Source organism: Pollicipes pollicipes, unplaced genomic scaffold (assembly GCF_011947565.3).
Source record: "Pollicipes pollicipes isolate AB1234 unplaced genomic scaffold, Ppol_2.1 Scaffold_4740;HRSCAF=5597_pilon_pilon_pilon, whole genome shotgun sequence".
NCBI classification, from domain to species: domain Eukaryota; kingdom Metazoa; phylum Arthropoda; class Thecostraca; order Pollicipedomorpha; family Pollicipedidae; genus Pollicipes; species Pollicipes pollicipes.
In genome coordinates, this window is record NW_023596545.1 from 33121584 (window position 1) to 33140142 (window position 18559).

General features: G+C 54.5%; 1 protein-coding gene across 1 annotated transcript; it reads right to left on the bottom strand.

Moving 5' to 3' along the window:
• Nucleotides 1-2308: 2308 nt before the first annotated feature.
• LOC119099398 (MFS-type transporter SLC18B1) lies at nucleotides 2309-18171 on the bottom strand. Its single transcript, XM_037222538.1, has 15 exons — nucleotides 17809-18171; nucleotides 16013-16104; nucleotides 14577-14994; nucleotides 13544-13667; nucleotides 13063-13158; nucleotides 11866-11939; nucleotides 11328-11455; nucleotides 10971-11059; nucleotides 10489-10579; nucleotides 9055-9203; nucleotides 5867-5983; nucleotides 4180-4352; nucleotides 3917-3991; nucleotides 3281-3374; nucleotides 2309-2824 (listed from the first exon to the last, which is right to left on the bottom strand). The coding sequence occupies exons 2-15, from the start codon at nucleotides 16089-16091 to the stop codon at nucleotides 2687-2689; spliced, it is 1845 nt and encodes a 614-aa protein (XP_037078433.1). The 5' UTR covers nucleotides 16092-16104; nucleotides 17809-18171; the 3' UTR covers nucleotides 2309-2686.
• Nucleotides 18172-18559: the final 388 nt, after the last annotated feature.

The window sequence follows — 18559 nt, forward strand, 5'->3', positions numbered from 1 at the left end:
GCTCGTATCTGTCAGGGGCTCGCAGTATCTAACAGATGGTCCTACGTTCGCAACGGGCCGCAAGCCGACCAAGGGCAATGTTTGGCGAGGCTTGAAGAGGGCCTGGGGGCCCAGTGGAACTGGCGATCAAGGGCTCGGTTGGAGGGCATGAGGGCCCGGAGGACTGACTGTAGGACAAATGAGGAATCGCGGCGCGTATGGTTGTGACCTAAAATATGAGCCAGAGGCCCTCTTGCACCGTTTGAAAACCCCCTGAGACAATGCAGGTGTCTCGGTCGCCCAGAGACCGCGAACACTGGACAGTTGGGTCCCTTTCAATCCGAACCCTGGAGACCCATTTCTCAAGCAGGAGCAAGGCTGGGGGCCACGAATTACATCGGTTTGGATCCCTGAGACAACGGCTGGGGCCTTGTGTCGGCCAGGAGTCCACAGTGCCTAACAGGAGGTCATGTGTGGGCTAGTGGCCCGCTTCGGTCACAGGCTTTGTTTGAGGAGGTCCGAAGAGGGGACGAACGGCCCATCGGGACCAAAGATCAAAGGCCGAATTGGGGGGCTGAAGGGCTCGAACGACTGGCTGTAGGTCACATTTAGTACACCTACCCGTAGGGCCGTGATCTCCAATGTCAGTTAGAGGGTCTCTTGTACCGATTGGAGACCCCTGAGACAGAGCGTTTCTCTATTCGACCAGAGATCACCAGTACCGAACAGTCGACTCCGCGTCGATCTGAGCTCTTGGGGCCCATTTCCCAAGCAGGGACAAGGCCTGGTCCGCGATTTGTATTGGTCGGGGCCTCTGCGATAATGCGGAGCTTCTGATTCGGTCGGAGGCCCAGTGTCTAACAGGATGTTCTATGTCAACAAGGAGCCTCGAGTCGCCCAAGGGAACATTTATCCAACATGGACGGGCACGGCGGACCAAATGGCAGAAACCTCCAGCATTGGTCGGGGCCTTCCGACAATGAAAGGAAGCATTGTAACTCATGATGAGTGTTCACATTGAGACAATGGAAGGGTCCTGTACCAGTCAGGACCCCCGGTACCGAACGGCGGGCCCTCCAACCCAATGCCAACACGGGCACGTCAAGCCGAACTGGAGTTTATGAGCCCATAATTGGACCACCTGCGGCGGCCAGGAATGCTGTTGCGTCAGTGAGGATTCCTGCGACGATCCGAGGCCAGCTGCGCGGGTCAGAAGATCTACCGCGTCAGGGAGGTACACCACTTATCGGTGCAGTAAATACCAGCACCACTTCGCGTTGCTGTAAATACCATTGTGCTCTTCACATCAATCCAAAAACCGCACTAATGAAATATGCGCCCGAATTACCTTCTCACTGCGCGATTTGATGTCTTAGAGCGTTCAACGGTACTCCTTTCAGATGCGTCATCATTTTCGTCCACCCGATGGCCACGGCTTAAGGTAGCCGCGGGGCCGACGCTGCGCGGTCGCCTGGCGTCGAGGTTTTTGTCGTCAAGTTTTGCGAGCGCGCATGTTCAAGACTACGTACCTTATTTGCATCACTAATCGATTCTGACTGAATGTTGAACATTTCCAGACAAGCATGGCTTGTTCAGGTTGATGCAGATTGTTGGTTTGCTTTGATCTCATTTGCGTGGGACCCTGCACTCACATCGGGCTCTTTCTGTTAACCCGTCCGAGCATTTTTGTCGCACAGAGCCACTTATGCACACACACTGTTCCTGAGCAATTATCTTTGCTCAGAGGGCACTGCACTCTGGCCGGGTCCCTATATGTCAGCCTGCTGGGGTACTCCCGATCGTTCAGGGGTGCACCACGTTGGCCTTGGAGCAGCAGCTGGATATGAGCCGATGACTTTTTTACGCGCAGTTGTTGGACCTAATTTTACGTGCATCTGACGTCTGTCATGTCGTTCCGTTAATACTTTGAATGCTAGGATATTTTTTCCTCCACAAACGACAAGGCAAAAATGATGCATTTATGATCAGCCACCAGCTGATCACACCGTCCAGCCGGCTAGCCGTGAATAAGCTAGGAATCAAGTTCATGCTTGATACATGTGCGTACGTCGCACGCCCAGCTTTCTAAGTGCATTCCGAAAGGAATTCATTCGCGTTTAGTGCATTCCAAAAGGAATGCAATAAACGCGGATGCGCAATCGCATTGTATGGTGCCACCAGTGACAAATCCCGGACCTCAACGGACCAGTGAAGTGCAGACCACTGTAAACGACCGCGACATTCACCCTTACTTTGGTCAATATTAAACGGTCAATGTAGGAAGGGTAAGACCTACTCACACACGTGCCGGTTCAGCTTCGCGCTATACTGTATATTGTCGCGATATACACACACACTGATTACACTTTACAGCCTAAGGAGCAGTGAATACTACCTGCAGGTTCGCGCAGGAGTCCCTAGGACTTCATGGAATACCTTAGCGTGTAGGGGTCCATGTTCACATAACAGGGAGTTCGCGCTAAAACGCCAGCATTGCCATGCGTCCGTATCGTTTGCTTTATAAGCAACATATGGCGTCAACTTAACATACAATTCAGCACAGCCTCTTCTTGCTGGTGACGTGCACATCCGGTAGCTGTGTACTGGCCTCATATCTCACACGGCGGCGCACGCAGTGTACGGATCCTATCGGCTGAAATCGGAACCGCACATTGGCGGTACACCAACAGGCGGCGCTGCGGTCGGGCTACACACTAGCGCGCCTGTCGCGGCCATCGAGTAGCGGCTGCCGCTCTGGATCACTACGGCTCCCGACCAGCTTCCTCCGAATCGTCCTGCAGCAGCCGCCGCCGACGTGGCACGCCTGCAGCATCGTCAGCAACGCCTGCGATGGACACGGACGTCAGCGAGGGCCGCGCCGGGCCATGAGCGACTGCCTTAAGCTGTACCATGGAGGAGTGGATCAAGACAGATGAAAATATATTCACGACTGTGCTTAGCATGCAGTGATTGTCCACCTTTCGCATTGGCTGGAGGATTTGTTTAGTACAAGCACCACTTTGTCAGCGGTAACAGATGCAACCCGTGTAGATTAATTTCGCTACTCTTTAGACAATGGTCTCTCTGGATCCACATCTTACTCAAGACAGTTAACTGTGAACGCAAATATAAGTATGAATGACTTTGCCGGCAATTAAAGGCACGCATGGTTTTAGCTATGCTGTATTCGAATGCAGAACCTTCCAAATGCACGGAGGCTTACCCCTTTCGAGCCGTCTTACCACGCAGCCACTGACGGGATTGACATTTGTGCGAGAAAAGGCTTAGGCCCTGCACTTACACAGCCCAAAGTATTGACAGCGATGCATGTCATCATGATTGGGAAGCTGTAGGCTTCCGTGATTACTCCTGAGAACGCCGGTCCCAGCACGCTCCTGAAATACGCATAAGAAGCCGTAAAATGACTAGCACGTCAGTTCTTACTGAAACAAAACGTAAGCCTAGCACGAACACACGGACCTGAAAAGCACAGAACTGCACTTTCCGTGCCCGCAACCGGAACATCACTAATCGCGGTACAGGGGTCCATGCCACTGCTCTATCCTGTCTTTTCATGGAGCGTTGAACCTCGGAACCGTGGCATTTCGATCCCCTTGACATCTTAGTCGCCTCAGCACGCTTTGTAAAATTAGGCGCCCTTCTGAGTTGCGGGCACATAATTCAAGCCAGATCCGATGTTCCGAGGACCCCCACGCCGGCGAAGGACACGACACAGTCTCAGGTCCCCGCCTATCGTGCGCACGCCCCTAACCATCATGATGAAGCAACAAACTAACACGATGCAGCCGCCACACTCTCACACGACCACACTATCAACAGTCTACCAATCCCGTTCAGAACAGGCCGGCCTGGCTTCATCGCAGCGCACGGCGCGAGCCCCGACAATGATCCTCCGAAGCCGTCCAGCGCGACGCACCCCATGGAGAAGACGGCCCACCACACGCTGGAGACGAACGACTGGGTGGCGACGTCGTCCTCCAGTCCGTGAGCACTGCGGCACCGCCACCCACTGTTACGTCCAGCCAGGACACGCGCTGCAGACGACCGCTGCTGAGAACGTTCTTGGAATGAGATATTCCTATCACCACTATGATCGCTACATACATCTTCATGCACATCCCCCTCCAACGCCGCAAACATAGCACGCGTCACGGGAGGATGGAGGCAAGCGAAGCTCACATGGTCGAAGTCAGCATGTTGCTGAAGTGCGGGATGAAGGCGCCGGCAGTGAAGACCTCATTCAGCGTCATGCCGACGCCGAGCAGCAGCCAGGTGGGCTGCAGCGGCTTCAGCATCGGCGACGGCGCCAGCACCAGCAGGCTGACGGCCGAGCCCACCAGACACAGCGACGTCTGCCGGTCAAGTCAGGTCAGGTCCGGCCGGGGCGGACAGGCCGCCGGCCCGGACGGTTAGGTCACTGTATCCACTCCGGCATGGCACCGCATGAGGTGCGAGAGGGGGAGATAATCACAGACTGCAACGGCCGCCCACGCACGGAAGCAGACGTGTCTCTCGCGTTATGGAGAAGCGATGGAGACGGAAAATGTTTCATGCCGGCCGTGATCTTGCAACCGATCTGGACCATACGCAGGACTTGTCCGCGCAAAGATGAGATTGGAGGATAATCGGCCGAATCTCGCCGGACGCAGCTTAAGCAGACACATGGCCCGGAATAAACAACATGATAACTATCCATAGCAGGGGTTAACCGTTTGGAAATACATCAACTAGATTCATAACGATCAAAAAGACTTGGCCGCAAGTGCAAGTTGTTTGGATGATGTCTCAATTTCGAAACCAAACATTCTAGCGGACTCATCCGCCCAGTGAAGTAACGAATGGCTAAACAGCGGGCTGCGTGGGGGCCGCGATCTCGTCACGCTTCCGGCGAGATCAGTCATCCCGCAACCCGGTCCCGGGGATGGACCTGTCCCAGAGGACGGCCCGGGTCCAGAGGACAGGTCCATCCCAGAGGACAGACCTGTCCTCGAGGACGGCCCGGCCCCGGGGACAGACCTGTCCCAGAGGACGGCCCGGGTCCAGAGGACAGGTCCATCCCAGAGGACAGACCTGTCCTCGAGGACGGCCCGGTCCCGGGGACAGACCTGTCCCAGAGGACGGCCCGGGTCCAGAGGACAGGTCCATCCCAGAGGACAGACCTGTCCCCGAGGACGGCCCGATCCCGGAGGACGATCCGATCCCTGAGGACAGAACTGTCCCAGAGGACAGCCCGGGTCCAGGGGACGGTTCGATCCCAGAGGACAGAGGCCGGTCCCGGAGGACATTTCAGTCTCGGAAGACGGCCCTATCCCGGAGGAAAACCCGGTCTCAGACACAAATCGCCGGAGCCCGGCCAGTGCAGTGTTCCGGTGTGTGCTTGTTGTTGACGAAGACACCTCGCTGGGGCGGGCCGGGACGCGACTAAACACATTTAAAGAGGGCAGATACAAAAGGAAGAAAAGGCAAAGAGCGCCCGGCGTAAAAATCACATCCAGTTGCAGTCCAGTTGTAATTGTAAATCACAATCACGATCACAACCGGATGATGCGCATGCCGAAATATAAGGAAGCCGCACGGTTTGTATGCAACTTCGACGCCACGCAACTAGTGAAGTGAGCATGGAGGTTCAGAGGGCTGATCTGGCGGCGAGAAAAGTCACTGGCTCGTCCCACTTCTCAACTTAGCACAAAATTTGAAAGCATCACAGCTAGATTTGGCAAGCAAGTACATCGATACTGATCGATTTTATCTTAACTAGATGCGTGCTATGATGGTGCGTTTCAGTCATAGCTAGATTCCTACTATTAATACAATTAGGGGGGTCAATCAGTGCACGAAACCAGCGCCCCCACATCGGACTCCTCACCTGAATATACGTGTTGGTCGCTATGTCGGCGAGCTTACCCCAGATGGGACTGATCAGAGCGTATGCGCCGGACGCCACCAGAAAGTACAGACCCATCTGGGGCACCGTGATGCCCAGCTGAAGGGAAAAGGCCCCAGATGTAGAGCAGTGTTAACGACAGCTGGTTTAAATACGCCAGCGAGAACGATGTCGCCATGTGACGCTGTGTTTTCTGCTGCCTGCGCGGTCATCCAATAAGCCGTTGTTTGTTACAGCGAAGTCATCGTAAAAGAGAGGCAAAACCTGCACGAAATGCAAGACGACCACGGCGTTATCAATTGACAGGTCACAGGACCGATGACATCATTTAACGAACAACGCAAACAAGGACATGACTCCGAAAAACACGCGGGCTTTCAGAGATTTCGGAGAGGCTCCCTCGGTGACTTAGTTCGGCTTCCACGCGCTTGCTGCTGCTTAATGTGCGGCACATAAAGTGGGAATCGGGTAACACAATGACATCGGAAATAGCTAATGCAAGAACGGTGATCTTCCGGGATGCGTCAGCGACCTGATCCTGCCACCACAAAGGACGAGACAAGTAGCTGGTACGATTAAGCATGTTGATAAGGCAACAGTTCGCTTGTTTCTGTAGCCTTATCATATATACCAAACAAAAAGGATGTCTCAGTGGTCTAATCAAACATACAACCCAACAAAAAGGACGGGATACTCTCAAAACGGTTTGGTAGCGCCGACATCCACCGCCCTTGCGACACACACCCTCTCAGCCACCGTCCGATTAACAGTAAGACAGATGATATACGTAAGCTGTTCAGTGCATTAGCCGGGAACATTATTCGCATCAGACAGTAGCATTAGCCTCATTCCTCGGGGAAAAAAACAGGAGAATGGAGATATAGTTAGGTAAATATTTTGGCAAGATGCTTTTGCCGAAAACAACTTCTGCTATTGTTCCGATAAAGGCACGTTGCCGAATATCAACCTAACTATCTCCATTCTCCTGGTTTTTCCGAGGAATAAGGCTAATACTGCTGTCTTATCTAAGACTGATGAAACTGAATATCTATGACTAAAGAGTAAGCTTGCGTTGATACCAATTGCCATCAGTCCTGAAGGTTTAGGGGATACATTACATGTAGTTAAAACGCCTCCGCGGACGCTCAGACGCTGGATAACCCATGATTCGCTTGGAATGTCAACATCGTTATCGTTAACGAATGCTTCCTGAAGTCAACAGAGCGCTTGGCGACGGGACGGTTCTGCCGAGGTTTAACACGCTAGGCCCACGACGGATGTCTGTTCATCTCACGGTTGGCTGATGTGGAGGAAACAGACGAGATATGGCCTGTTGCCAGCGGAGATAGGCGAGCTCGCCACTTGATCACACGACCTGCACCGGCTATCAAAATGGCACGCCCTGAGGTGGGCGGGGGGGGGGGGGGGAGGGGACGGGTGCGACAATCTGGCCCCATGCCATCTTTGCTCTCAGGAACGATGGAGGCAAGACGTTTTCAGATAATAATGCCTGGATGATGGTCCCTCATGATGATAATGACTACTGAGTTACGATAGCCATAGGTCCAGTAATCTAAGAGTGAAACCAGGCAAACAATCGAGAATCTACGCGGTGAGCGATTACAAACCAAAAAGCTGGCTATCAAAAACATCAACACCCTTAAGCTGGCAAACTATCAGCTGATATCACGCCACACATGGGCCAATGCGTGAAGCCTGTTCAGTGCCGTAATCGTGGGCAGTACACTGCACATTATAATGTAACTGTTGAGATTCGGGGCCAAACAATATCAAATTGAGCCCGATCGCTGACGGCAGATGTACGGTACCTTGAGAGAATCGACTACGATGACCTCGGCTGTTCTGATACACATTTTGACCTTGCCACAGGTCTTCTGATGAAGACTGACGTCAGCCAGACGTCAGCGCACATGTTTAAGATCGCAGCCGGATGGAGCGCTCGGACCTTGGGCCTTCCGTCCCTCGGTGTCCTTCCGCGAATGATCACAACTTCCAAAGGAGGGCCGACTTTGTGACGTGATTGGGTGCAAAGTGCAAATGAGCAACGGATCTGCTCCACGACAGCCCGCGTCCTCACATTAGCGTCACAAACAGACCTAATCCACAGACACGTGCGTCCATCGGACGGCACATCTGTCACGCCGCGGACGTCTGCCATCCGTCTGCCACGCCGTGTTATTCCGAGCTATCTCCGGATCGCGATGCACGGTGGGCTGGCTTTGCTAGGCTATTACAAAAAGTGCCAGTCGATCGTGTTGGTTTTTGATTCGCTGGAAGCAAATTTTCTTAATGACCACATGACAAACCTTGTACCGCCACCCCATCGTGTTGATGCCGCTCAAGAACGAGCGGAAAGTGGGACCCCCCCACACACACACATTTAAGGATGCGTGCGGAGCGCTTTCAGTACGACGTCCACTCGGAACGGTATTGCCAAACAGAAAATGTTGAAATGGCGGCGTTGAGGGCAAAGGTCTCGGTCTGCTTGAAGCAGCTTCCGCTCAAAAACGATTAGCCAACGCGTCAAAAAAGTAGAGCTGTCACTTGCCAGTCGCTTTTTGGAAGCCGCGTGGGACTTCTAAAAGAGAGGGTACCAACACGTCAGAAGTAAACCAGCTGTTTTGCTTTATATAGACTAACCTTATTTTTGTATCTACCCGTCAGCCATTCATGCGTGACCAAGAATGCCCAGCCCAGTCCACCACCACGCACAGAACCTTACTGTAAGGCCAGCATTACTCACTGAAACGCTGGTGGCCGTGGCAATTCCAGCTAAGAAATGTGAAACCCACTAAACAAATCAACAATCAAACGTGAACAAAGGGTTGAGTAATTCACCATAAATGCTGTCATGGTAGTATCTGTTAGCAAGAGATAATTTGAAGTAGCCAGTTTTAAGGATGGCAACTGGCGGCCCACCAATACCATTATCCAATGAGCGGAGTGATACGAAACAAGGTCAATTTAATCCACTTCAAAACGTCAGGGGCCGATCCATACGCTGGTCTTGTAGCTTCATTCAAGTTGCTGCCGAAACACAACAAAATCGCTACGGCCCAGCGCGCGCATGACGCGCTTTGTCGTCCTGGAGGCCGCGCACCAGCGTTGCAAACGGCATGGACAGCAGACGGCGGACTCTGCGCGCTGACCTTGCTGGTGGCGTACGGCTGGATGCCGGGCTCCATGGCCGACCAGTTGATGGAGATGGTGATGAGCGCGAACATGCAGAGCCAGTTCTCGGGCGAGCGGACCAGCACGCGCGCCATCCGAGCCATGTCCGGACGAGACTCAGCGTCGTCTGCCGACGCACCGGCCGCCCGTCGGGCTCGTTACATCGGCGGCGCAATGCTGACCTTAGGTCGGTCGAGGTCAGCGTTACCGCTGAAATCGTCGGCTTACCGACCGACACGGTCGTACCAGCGCCGTCGCCACCGACGTCATTCCACTGTAACTACCGCTATCACCGCAGTTGTGAGCACCCGCGACATTGCCGCAATGGAAGCCGTCGTCATTGGCATCATGTAATAAGTCACAGCAGTATAAATATAGTCTACCAATAAGTTTACCACGGGTGAGTGTCCCCTTCCCATTTTCTGTATGGATTTATATGCTCAAGATATGCGATGACGTTTTACGCCGGCGACATTTTGAGCGCCTGCGGTTCGCTCAAATAAGCTCCCTCATTCCAAAATTTTGAGTTGCGCTCTGCCTCCCCACAGCGAAATCCTGCATACAGCCCTCGTGAAGTGGAAACACGTCTCACACAGCTCTAACAGCGTACCGCGCGAGTACCGGTGGAATCACGCGGCATGACACGCTATGACACGTGCCACACGCACACCAACCGATTTACGGCTGGCGGAACCCTCCTCGCACATGCCCCGTGACATGTGTTTATAACGTTCCAAAGCCGTCCGCGGCTTCCAAGACCCCGCTTAGATAGCCATCCAGCACTGCCACGTCTGGCGACCGCGGGCGCGAGACACGACACCGGGGCGACGCCTGGCCGCGGCACCCCGGGCGTTCCGTTTCCGAGTGCACTGCACGCCCGGACGCAGCCGGCGCCTGCCTCTCGTGACAAATGGCCGCGCGCGGCAGCCTGGCCAGGCAGCGGGCCTCAAAGGTCGGGACGGGGGGGGGGGGGAGACAGCGGCGACCAGGCTGTTTCGGTCCGCTGCCAGACAAGACACTACGCAGTGCGGGCCGTCGGAGGTGTTTACAAGGCACCGGGGCGGGCTCGAGGGCAAATGCGCGGCTTGTACGCGGGCGCTCCGTGTTCGGGGATGCCGCCGCGGCTTATTTAACGCGAACTCAGCGCGTAACTTTCAACCTTATGCCGCCGTCTGTCAGTCAGGGCAAGCACGCCAACGATCACGGCGACTGGGGTCCCCAGCCCCCTACACGAATGATGACACCATCCGCTATCACACTCCACATCGAGACGATTTTAGACAACGTCTCAACCAACTGCGATCTGTGTCCTTTCCGATCCCCACAAACGAGCCTAAGCCCGGCGCGGCTCCACCGGTTAGCCACACATGACGGTGGGAATACGCTGGTTCGCGCGTTGCCCAGGTACTTACGGACAATCCAGGGCATGAGCCACAGGTTCAGGACCACGCACAGCAGCAGGACGCCACCAAGGACGTAGAACGGCAGACCGTAACCGCCCAGCTGAAAACAACGCAAAGCGCTTTCAAAACCAGGTTCATGGGAGTTGACAGTCGTGGCGTAGGGTCATATGTTCCACATAGGAGCTTTACCGTCGATGGCCTATTTAACATTCGGTGCAAAAACGCTGTGATTTAAGTTTCCAACAGCCAGCTGAGTTTCCCGAGGACTGTGAGAACGATTCAATCAAATCGCTCTCGCAGGAGAGCGAATGTTCGACTGATCGCTTTGCGCTACCCGAGCGACATCACCAACCCTCTAAACAAAGCGGGCAGCCAGGCGTGTGAGGCAGGCAGGCCCGAGCGAAGGTCATCAGCCGCGAGACGGAGCACGCGGGGAGCGGTAGGTCCCTTTTTAACGGCAACCAAAGCAGCAGGACGCGGCCACGGCCTACCTCGTACAGGCCGCCGCCGATGGCCGGCCCTATCGAGACCCCGATAGCTGAGCACGTCTCCACCACCCCCACAGCCGAGTTCAGGTTATCTGTGGGCGGCGGCGAGGGTGGCGCGTCAGCAGGTGGTAAACGCAGGGCTACTCGCCGGCTCTCCCCAAGCCGTAGCCTTTGCTGTTTCACTACGGTCGCAACGTGACGGGCGCTCGGTCTGTTTCGATAAGAACGGTCCTAAAATGGCCACGGAATTGCAGCATTTTAGCGTCAAGGAATAAAAAACACAACCTTCCGGTGCCAATACCAACGGCAGACGAGCATGGCCGAGTCAGGATTCAAGGCTAGGTCACGTATTCCACTCGCCTGGAAACTGATTCGCGACGAATGTCAGCGATGACGTCACGAAGAGCGAGGCTCCAACGGCGCTAATGATCCGAACGACGAAACACAGTGCTATGAACAGCGTGTCGTTCGCCACGAAGTCCAGCGCCCTGAAACAACAACAGCGTTGACCTCAACCAGAGACGCGTGCCATGGCGACAGTGGAAAACAACTTCTGCTGTCAAGTCTGGCGCCCTTGACTGTAGGAAGGTTAACTATGCCGAGGATTTCTGTGGATGGGATTAGCAAGGACCCTCTACACGGACGGTGCATAGGTGAGTTTATAAAGCAACCTTTGTAGCCATGCGGGGAACAACTGCTGAAACATGAGCTGCCAGTGAATCAATGATGAAGAGAGATAAAAGCACTCTCTGGCGTCGTTGCTTCAAAATCAGTGACTCGCAATCGCCAGCAAACGCCAACGTCTGGCGCGACCGCTGGTGTGTTTTGGTTCTGCACAGCTCTACAGCGCCAAAAATGCGAAATGCATCGAGCTGTCCTTCAACTTGCCATCACTTACCCAAACCCAATGGTAGCCAGCCCGGCCAACAACAGACCGAAGTACAAAACCTGAGTCATTCCAAACTTTGGTATCTGTCGGGGAAAAACAGCTGTTATCAAGAGCACTTCTAACGGATCACACGTCTCGGTTCACCTGCTGTAAACCCCGCACTCCACTGACAGAAAACTTACGCATACAACTGCTGTCCTTTGATCAATGTTGGGAGTCAATGACACGCTCAACGGTCAATGACCGATTAATCACTGGCGCAATGGTCGGTTAATAAACACATGGCGGCGTCTTGGTGAACGTGCGTCTTGGATATGTAAGCGAAGTGAGGAGACCCCCCAGGGAACATAACAACCAGCAGCCATGCTAATGATTCAGCCCTTTCCGTCAGTCCATCTGTGCAAACATCGCCGGCAATCTCAGAAACGACAACACGTGATTCCTTGCCGTCTGGCCCACACATTCAATGAGACCTCAGTAGTCAAACTATCGTCACAGCCTGACATGGCACCGCTCCCCCGCAACGAGCGATTCACAGGTGATCAACGCCGCCTTCACGTTGCATGCAGACAGACCTTGCACCGTGTTTCAATTATTAATTGCGAAGGCGAGGTGCGCAATTGATCTGTGACATCCGGTACGATGTAGGGTGACCAGTCTCAAACTCCTGACTTTATACGACACATGGGAGCCCTCTGCCAAGAGGGACATATCGAACAAAAAGCAGCATCGTCAGGACGAATAAGCGCCAGCTCCGGTACCAATTCCGGTACGATATAGGCCAGTGATGTACGAATGGCATAACCGAGACGGTTGAACAAAGTTCGAGGCGAGACAGCTATCGTACTCGTTTAAGAACAAAGTTTTAAGCTGCTGGTGCAGTTCGCAAGCCGTAACCGTCAAAAGACCAAGAGAAGAAGCAAAACAACGCATAGAGACACGATGGCTCAGAATTTAAAACGATCCAGCGCATCTTGTCCCGTGTTTATGTTGCTGTGCAGAAGCCGAGTCAGAGCCCTACACCCCTGGCAGAGAGCTGAGATGGCACCCATGTGATGACGGGAATAACTCAGACTACACTGGGACAGAGCCTTTGCACCCCCATTTACCCGTCACGGTTAGCAAATTGCTCGCCACGCTTACCAGTTTACCCGGCACGCCTACCAGTTTACCCGTCACGCTTACCAGTTCACCCGTCACACTTACCAGTTTACCCGTCACCGGGGTCATCACCAGCTGCGTGAGCGCGTAGCTGCTGAACACGAGACCAATCACCGACTCCGAAACACCGCGGTTCTGGGCCTGCGGCGTGACAGAGGCGGAGATGTCGATAGGCCGATCACAAGCACCCACACAGCGCTTGCCCGCGTCCGCGTGAAGGGGATGAGACGTGGAAGCCCGACTTCTTAGGCCCTGACGAGTCGGCGGCATGCACAAATGCAACGCACTGGAGTTGTTCAAGCATTTTCCTGCTAAACGCTAGACATATTAGTTGATGCATGAACATAACGCAAACATGCGAACAGTCTTTTTGGGGCGTTCATCGTTTAGCGTGGAGCGATCAGTCACGCTGGCGACTCCCAGAAAGATTGCTTCCAACTTACAAAAACAAATCTAAAGGAACGCCACCCCCGACGAGCACACGAGCAAGGGCGCTCAGCTGGCGCCTGGCGCACCGCATGCTCACATCAGTGGGGAAGAACGGGATGAGGACGGCACCGCAGCAGCCCTGCAGCAGCTCTCCCAGACCGATGCAGAGCAGGATCTTCTTCTGTGTCGTGGTGAACCCGCCCCCCGCCGACGGGTCCTGGCTGGCAGGGTCAGGACCAGCTCGGTCAGCACCACACCCCCTGGTCCGAGTCGAAGCGGCTGCTCAGGCGGCTCTTGATGCCTCCGGCCGGACAGGAGCACGCCGAGGCTCAATGGGCGCGATACGTTCATTGGGTCCCGGATAGTTGGATACTCCCGCCCTTTACGACTGCACTGCTTTTCCTGACACTCGCGATCGATGCCCAAATGAACTTTGAAATCAATCAACATTTAAGTGCCTCCAACAAGCATACACGCGTGTGGTGTTACTTATCTGACCCGGTTTGCCACGTATGTGACCTGTGACCGACCTGACCTGCTGCGTGTTTGACCACGAATGACATGACCTGCCCCGTGCGCCACCGTGACAGACCCACTCCACGTGACACTCGACAGACCCACTCCACGTGACACTCGACAGACCCACTCCACGTGACACTCGACAGACCCACTCCACGTGACACTCGACAGACCCACTCCATGTGACCCGCGACTGACCCACTCCGCGTAACCCAGGACTGACCTAACCTGCTCCATGGTGATCCGCTACCAACCTGACAATCCACCACTGCGTGTGATCCACCACTGACCTGACCTGCTCCGGTGCGACCCGCCTCTGACCTGACCTGCTCCATGTGACCCGCCACTGACCTGAAGTGCTCCACGTGACCCGCCACTGGCCTGACCTGCTCCATGTGACCCGCCACTGACCTGCTCCGTGATGACACGCTACCAATCTGACACGCTCCGGTGTGGCCCGCCACTGACCTGACCTGCTCCGTGCGACCCGCCACTGACCTGACCTGCTTCGGTGTGACCCACAAGTGACCCGGCCTGCTTCGGTACGACCCATCACTGACCTGACCTGCCCGCCATTGACCTGACCTGCTCCGGTGCGACCCGCCACTGACCTGATCTGGTCCAGGTGCACCGGGATGGAGGAGCTCCGCTCCGGCTCGGCGCCGTACAGCGGCGCGAGGGCGGTGCGGCTGTAGGACACCATGCGGCGATAGCGGCGCGGCGGGAGCGTCACCTTCACCTCGGGGAAGCTCTCGCTGCTGCCGCGCCGCGACACTTGCTCGAACAGCGCCTCCACCGGCAGCACGCTGTCCGCCTCGCCGTCCGGCCAGTAGAGCGAGTTGTCGGGCACAGAGTGCGGCAGCAGGTGGTACTCGGGCCGGCCCGCACCGGGGTCGGCGGGCGGCAGGCCCACCAGCACGTCCTCCAGCAGGGCGACCTCGGATGGAGGTGGCGCCTGGCCCACCTCTTCCGGATCGGGGGCGGGGACGACATCCAGTGCGGAACTCTTCACCGCGTACTGACTGAGATCTGAAAGCGCGAACAATCAGAGTCGGCAGGGTAGACAGTGAAGAGATCGATGTAGGTATGGTATGAACAACCAACTTTATTTTCTTCGTGTTTTACGGACTTCTTTTTTTTGTTTGCTGTTTCGTGCAACGGCGAGGATCGATACAAATGCATACCAGCAGTGCTAAAAAGAGCTGCATTGATATTTTGGCTTAATGCCTTTGACCAAATACAAAAACGTCCTTTTCTCTCGTTGTTCGACGAAAAAAGGCCACTAGTACCTTGTACACTAACACTTACTTTTTGTTCATGCTTAGCTTGCTGTGCTGTCATGCACAGTATTGTGTTGGTTTACCATACTAGGCCTACGATGTCCTTGCACATTCTATACCTATGTCCTTTTCACAATACGTGGCTATCACATTGTGATATTTGTGGGTATGACCTATGATTGGTACGGCTTTGAGTATTCGTACTGAGAACTGTTGTGGCGTATGAAAATGCAAATTTTGGATGACACTAGTGCAAAAGATCCGGCAGATACACTGTAAAATGCCCTGAAGGTGAACAGCGCCACGTCAGTGGAAAAACTGTTGGAAAAACGGAATCACAACTATCATTCGATGCGTTGAGAACAGATTGTTCAAGGTGCTAAATTAGAGTCGATGATGTTCGGCTTTCAGAACGTAACATAACACATGCATACCAGTAACACATGCACCGTTTTGTTAAGAAATAACACTTAAAAAGATACATTACGGGGCATTAATGGCTTAGTTATTCAATACCTTGCTCACAAGCACATTTATAAAGCTAGTTCAGCCGCCCGCAGCTGTGTTCTGGGGCGTGCTAGCTAGTTCACCCGCTCGCAGCTGTGTTCTGAGGCGTGCTAGCTAGTTCACCCACTCGCAGCTGTGTTCTGAGGCGTGCTAGCTAGTTCACCCGCTCGCAGTTGTGTTCTGAGGCGTGCTAGCTAGTTCATCCGCTCGCAGCTGTGTTCTGAGGCGTGCTAAGGGCTGGCATCCCGTGGTAAGCTCACCTGAGGTCCGGTACGAGCTCTGCTCGGTCGGGCTGTGCCCGTTCGTAAGGATATGGTCCGGATCAGCTGGTGCTGGCATATCTAGTCTGCTTCTGTAACGACAAACAGGACCCAAAGTCAGTGCTGAACCAACAGGAAACATGTACAGAACGTGGATTTATTGTTTCGTGTAGCATCCTCACCAGAAGCATATTATCATCACAAAAGACATTCATGAACGGAGACGTAAATGTTCAACGTAAAGTGTTGACTACGGCACGCAGGTATTAGCAGTTTTATGCAATCATCACATAACTTATTGCATCTATCTAACGCGTACGTCGATGCAATCTATCTATATAACATTCTGTCCACAAGAGCGACACAGAAGGGAGGGGCAGGGGGGGGGGGGTAAGACCATGCTTTTGCCAACTCAAAATTGTATGCTCTCAGTGCCTCTTTCATTGCATATGCTACTGCCCAGGAGACTCTCGTTGAGGAGGACCCATTTTGTTCAGGAGACCCCCTGGAAAATCCTGTCCCACATCAAAATCCGCCGCGCCGCCCCTGACTACCTACGCAACTGTCTGTTATCACTCAACTTTGTGTACCTATCTAACGCTTACGTCCGTGCAATCTGTTTATGTAACCTACCTATATAACGCTCAGGCAATTTCCACGTTTACATAACGGGCGGGCTGCAGACATCGACGTGCGCCCACACATCACGTAACACAAGATACAAAGGATTCCATCATTGTCCTACAGCCGTTCTGGGCTCTGCGCGAGTTGTGGCGCTGTGCCATGACGTCTATCGAAACGCTCTAATACATCCCAAGGCGCGCATTATCAAATTTGTTATCAAAGCGCGCATCAGCGATCAAAGTCGTCGCCAAGAGGAGGGGGCAGGGGGAACAACGCGTTTTCCCCTGCACCAGAGGTTTACACTAGATAATGGTTCATTTCGCAGGCATTTGGTCCACGTTCGCAACGATTCGGAATGGAAAATGTTGGCAAGGTGCCCGACGATGATGCACGCCTAAGCAAACGTAACCAGCAGCCAGCCGCACACATGAGAAAAGGGACAACAGCGTGGATGGCGTCCAGTGTCGCGACTGCAAAACTCGTGTTCCCCGAACATTGAGCTCCCGACGGTCGCCGAACGGCAAATGTTGCCCAAATGGTGTGCAGGCGGGCGGCAACAAATGTGGTAACCCGACCGCCGCCGGCGCCGGCTGGCCGGCCGCCGCTCCCTCAACCCTCAGCCGTTCGTGTCAGCTGATCGCCTGACCGGCGTGGAGGCCGCCCGTGCCGTAAGGTCAAGTTCGCGCAGCCGGACGAGCCGAGCGCACGCGTCGGAGCGGGCGGAAATGGGCCGGTGTGCCCTGCAGGCGTCTGGTTGCAATGTCAGAGAGCGAACAACAGACCGGCCACAAACCAGATAAAACCGGATACACGGGAAGGAGACGGAAACAGGTAACGGCTCGTTGGCTGGCGTTTTGCCAGGGAGCGGAGACTGGGGAGGAAGCCTCCGGTGATACGCGTGGGCCAAACATGTCTTGATACAACTATGTGCAGTCAACTACAGCATGGGACATGTGCATGGAGTCTGATATTGCTGCCTGAAGAACACCGAGCTCACCGGAGCACCGAGCTCGACGCAGCCGGACGCCGGTGTTATAGGAACCAGAGAGCTGGTGTTGACTGCCGTGCCCCAAACTCCCACGGCAAGAAAGCTGGCCGCTGGGCCGGCACCCTGCGACTACTCCCAGATCCAAAAGCTGGTTACCTGTAACCGGCGGTGATTTTCCACTCACCGGTCAGCCGTGTCTGCAATGTCCGTTGGTTGTCTGCAGCTGCAACTCGGGCACGGCAAGTCAATGCACGACAATGACGAGTTTTCTAGAGGCTCGCTCAGCCCCCGGTCCACTGGCCAGAACCCGGAGATTTCCCACGGACAAGTTGGGAAGAGATGGTAATGCTATTGGGGCTTTGCCGAACGCTTCCCCTTTGCACGCCGAGCGACGACTCCAGTTCACCATGCCTCCAGGAACTTCTGTTTACTGGAGCTAATTGGTGACGCACGCACTCGGTCCACACCTAAGGTTCTCGCTCTCGCTCCCTCCTTCCGCGCTACACGCAGTCCCTGCTGCCACCCACTGCGGCGCGCTCCCGCACCACTCACGACCCCGCTGCTAAGTGCGAACGTGTTTCAAGGGCACGGCGGCGCGATATTGACGCCATATCGACGCCAGCGCCTCTGACGGTTGTTTTGTCAACTGCAAGTGTGAGCTTAGCACGCGCGGCTCCGCTAGTAGACTGCGGCCGGGCTCGCTCGCGCGGCCGAGACCCTGCCACGGTGTGTGACTGCGCAGGAATAACTTGCGACGAAATGTGGCCAAAAGTCGGTATCATTATTCTCGTTTTTGCACGCAAAGTCAGTTCAGAAACTGACATAGATTGGCTTGTCTAGTGTCTACGTGGTGTGCAGTGGAACGGCCAGAGGGTCGCGTGGCCGAATTATGTGGCTCTGTAAAAATGTGAAATAGCGACCATAACATGCTTTGG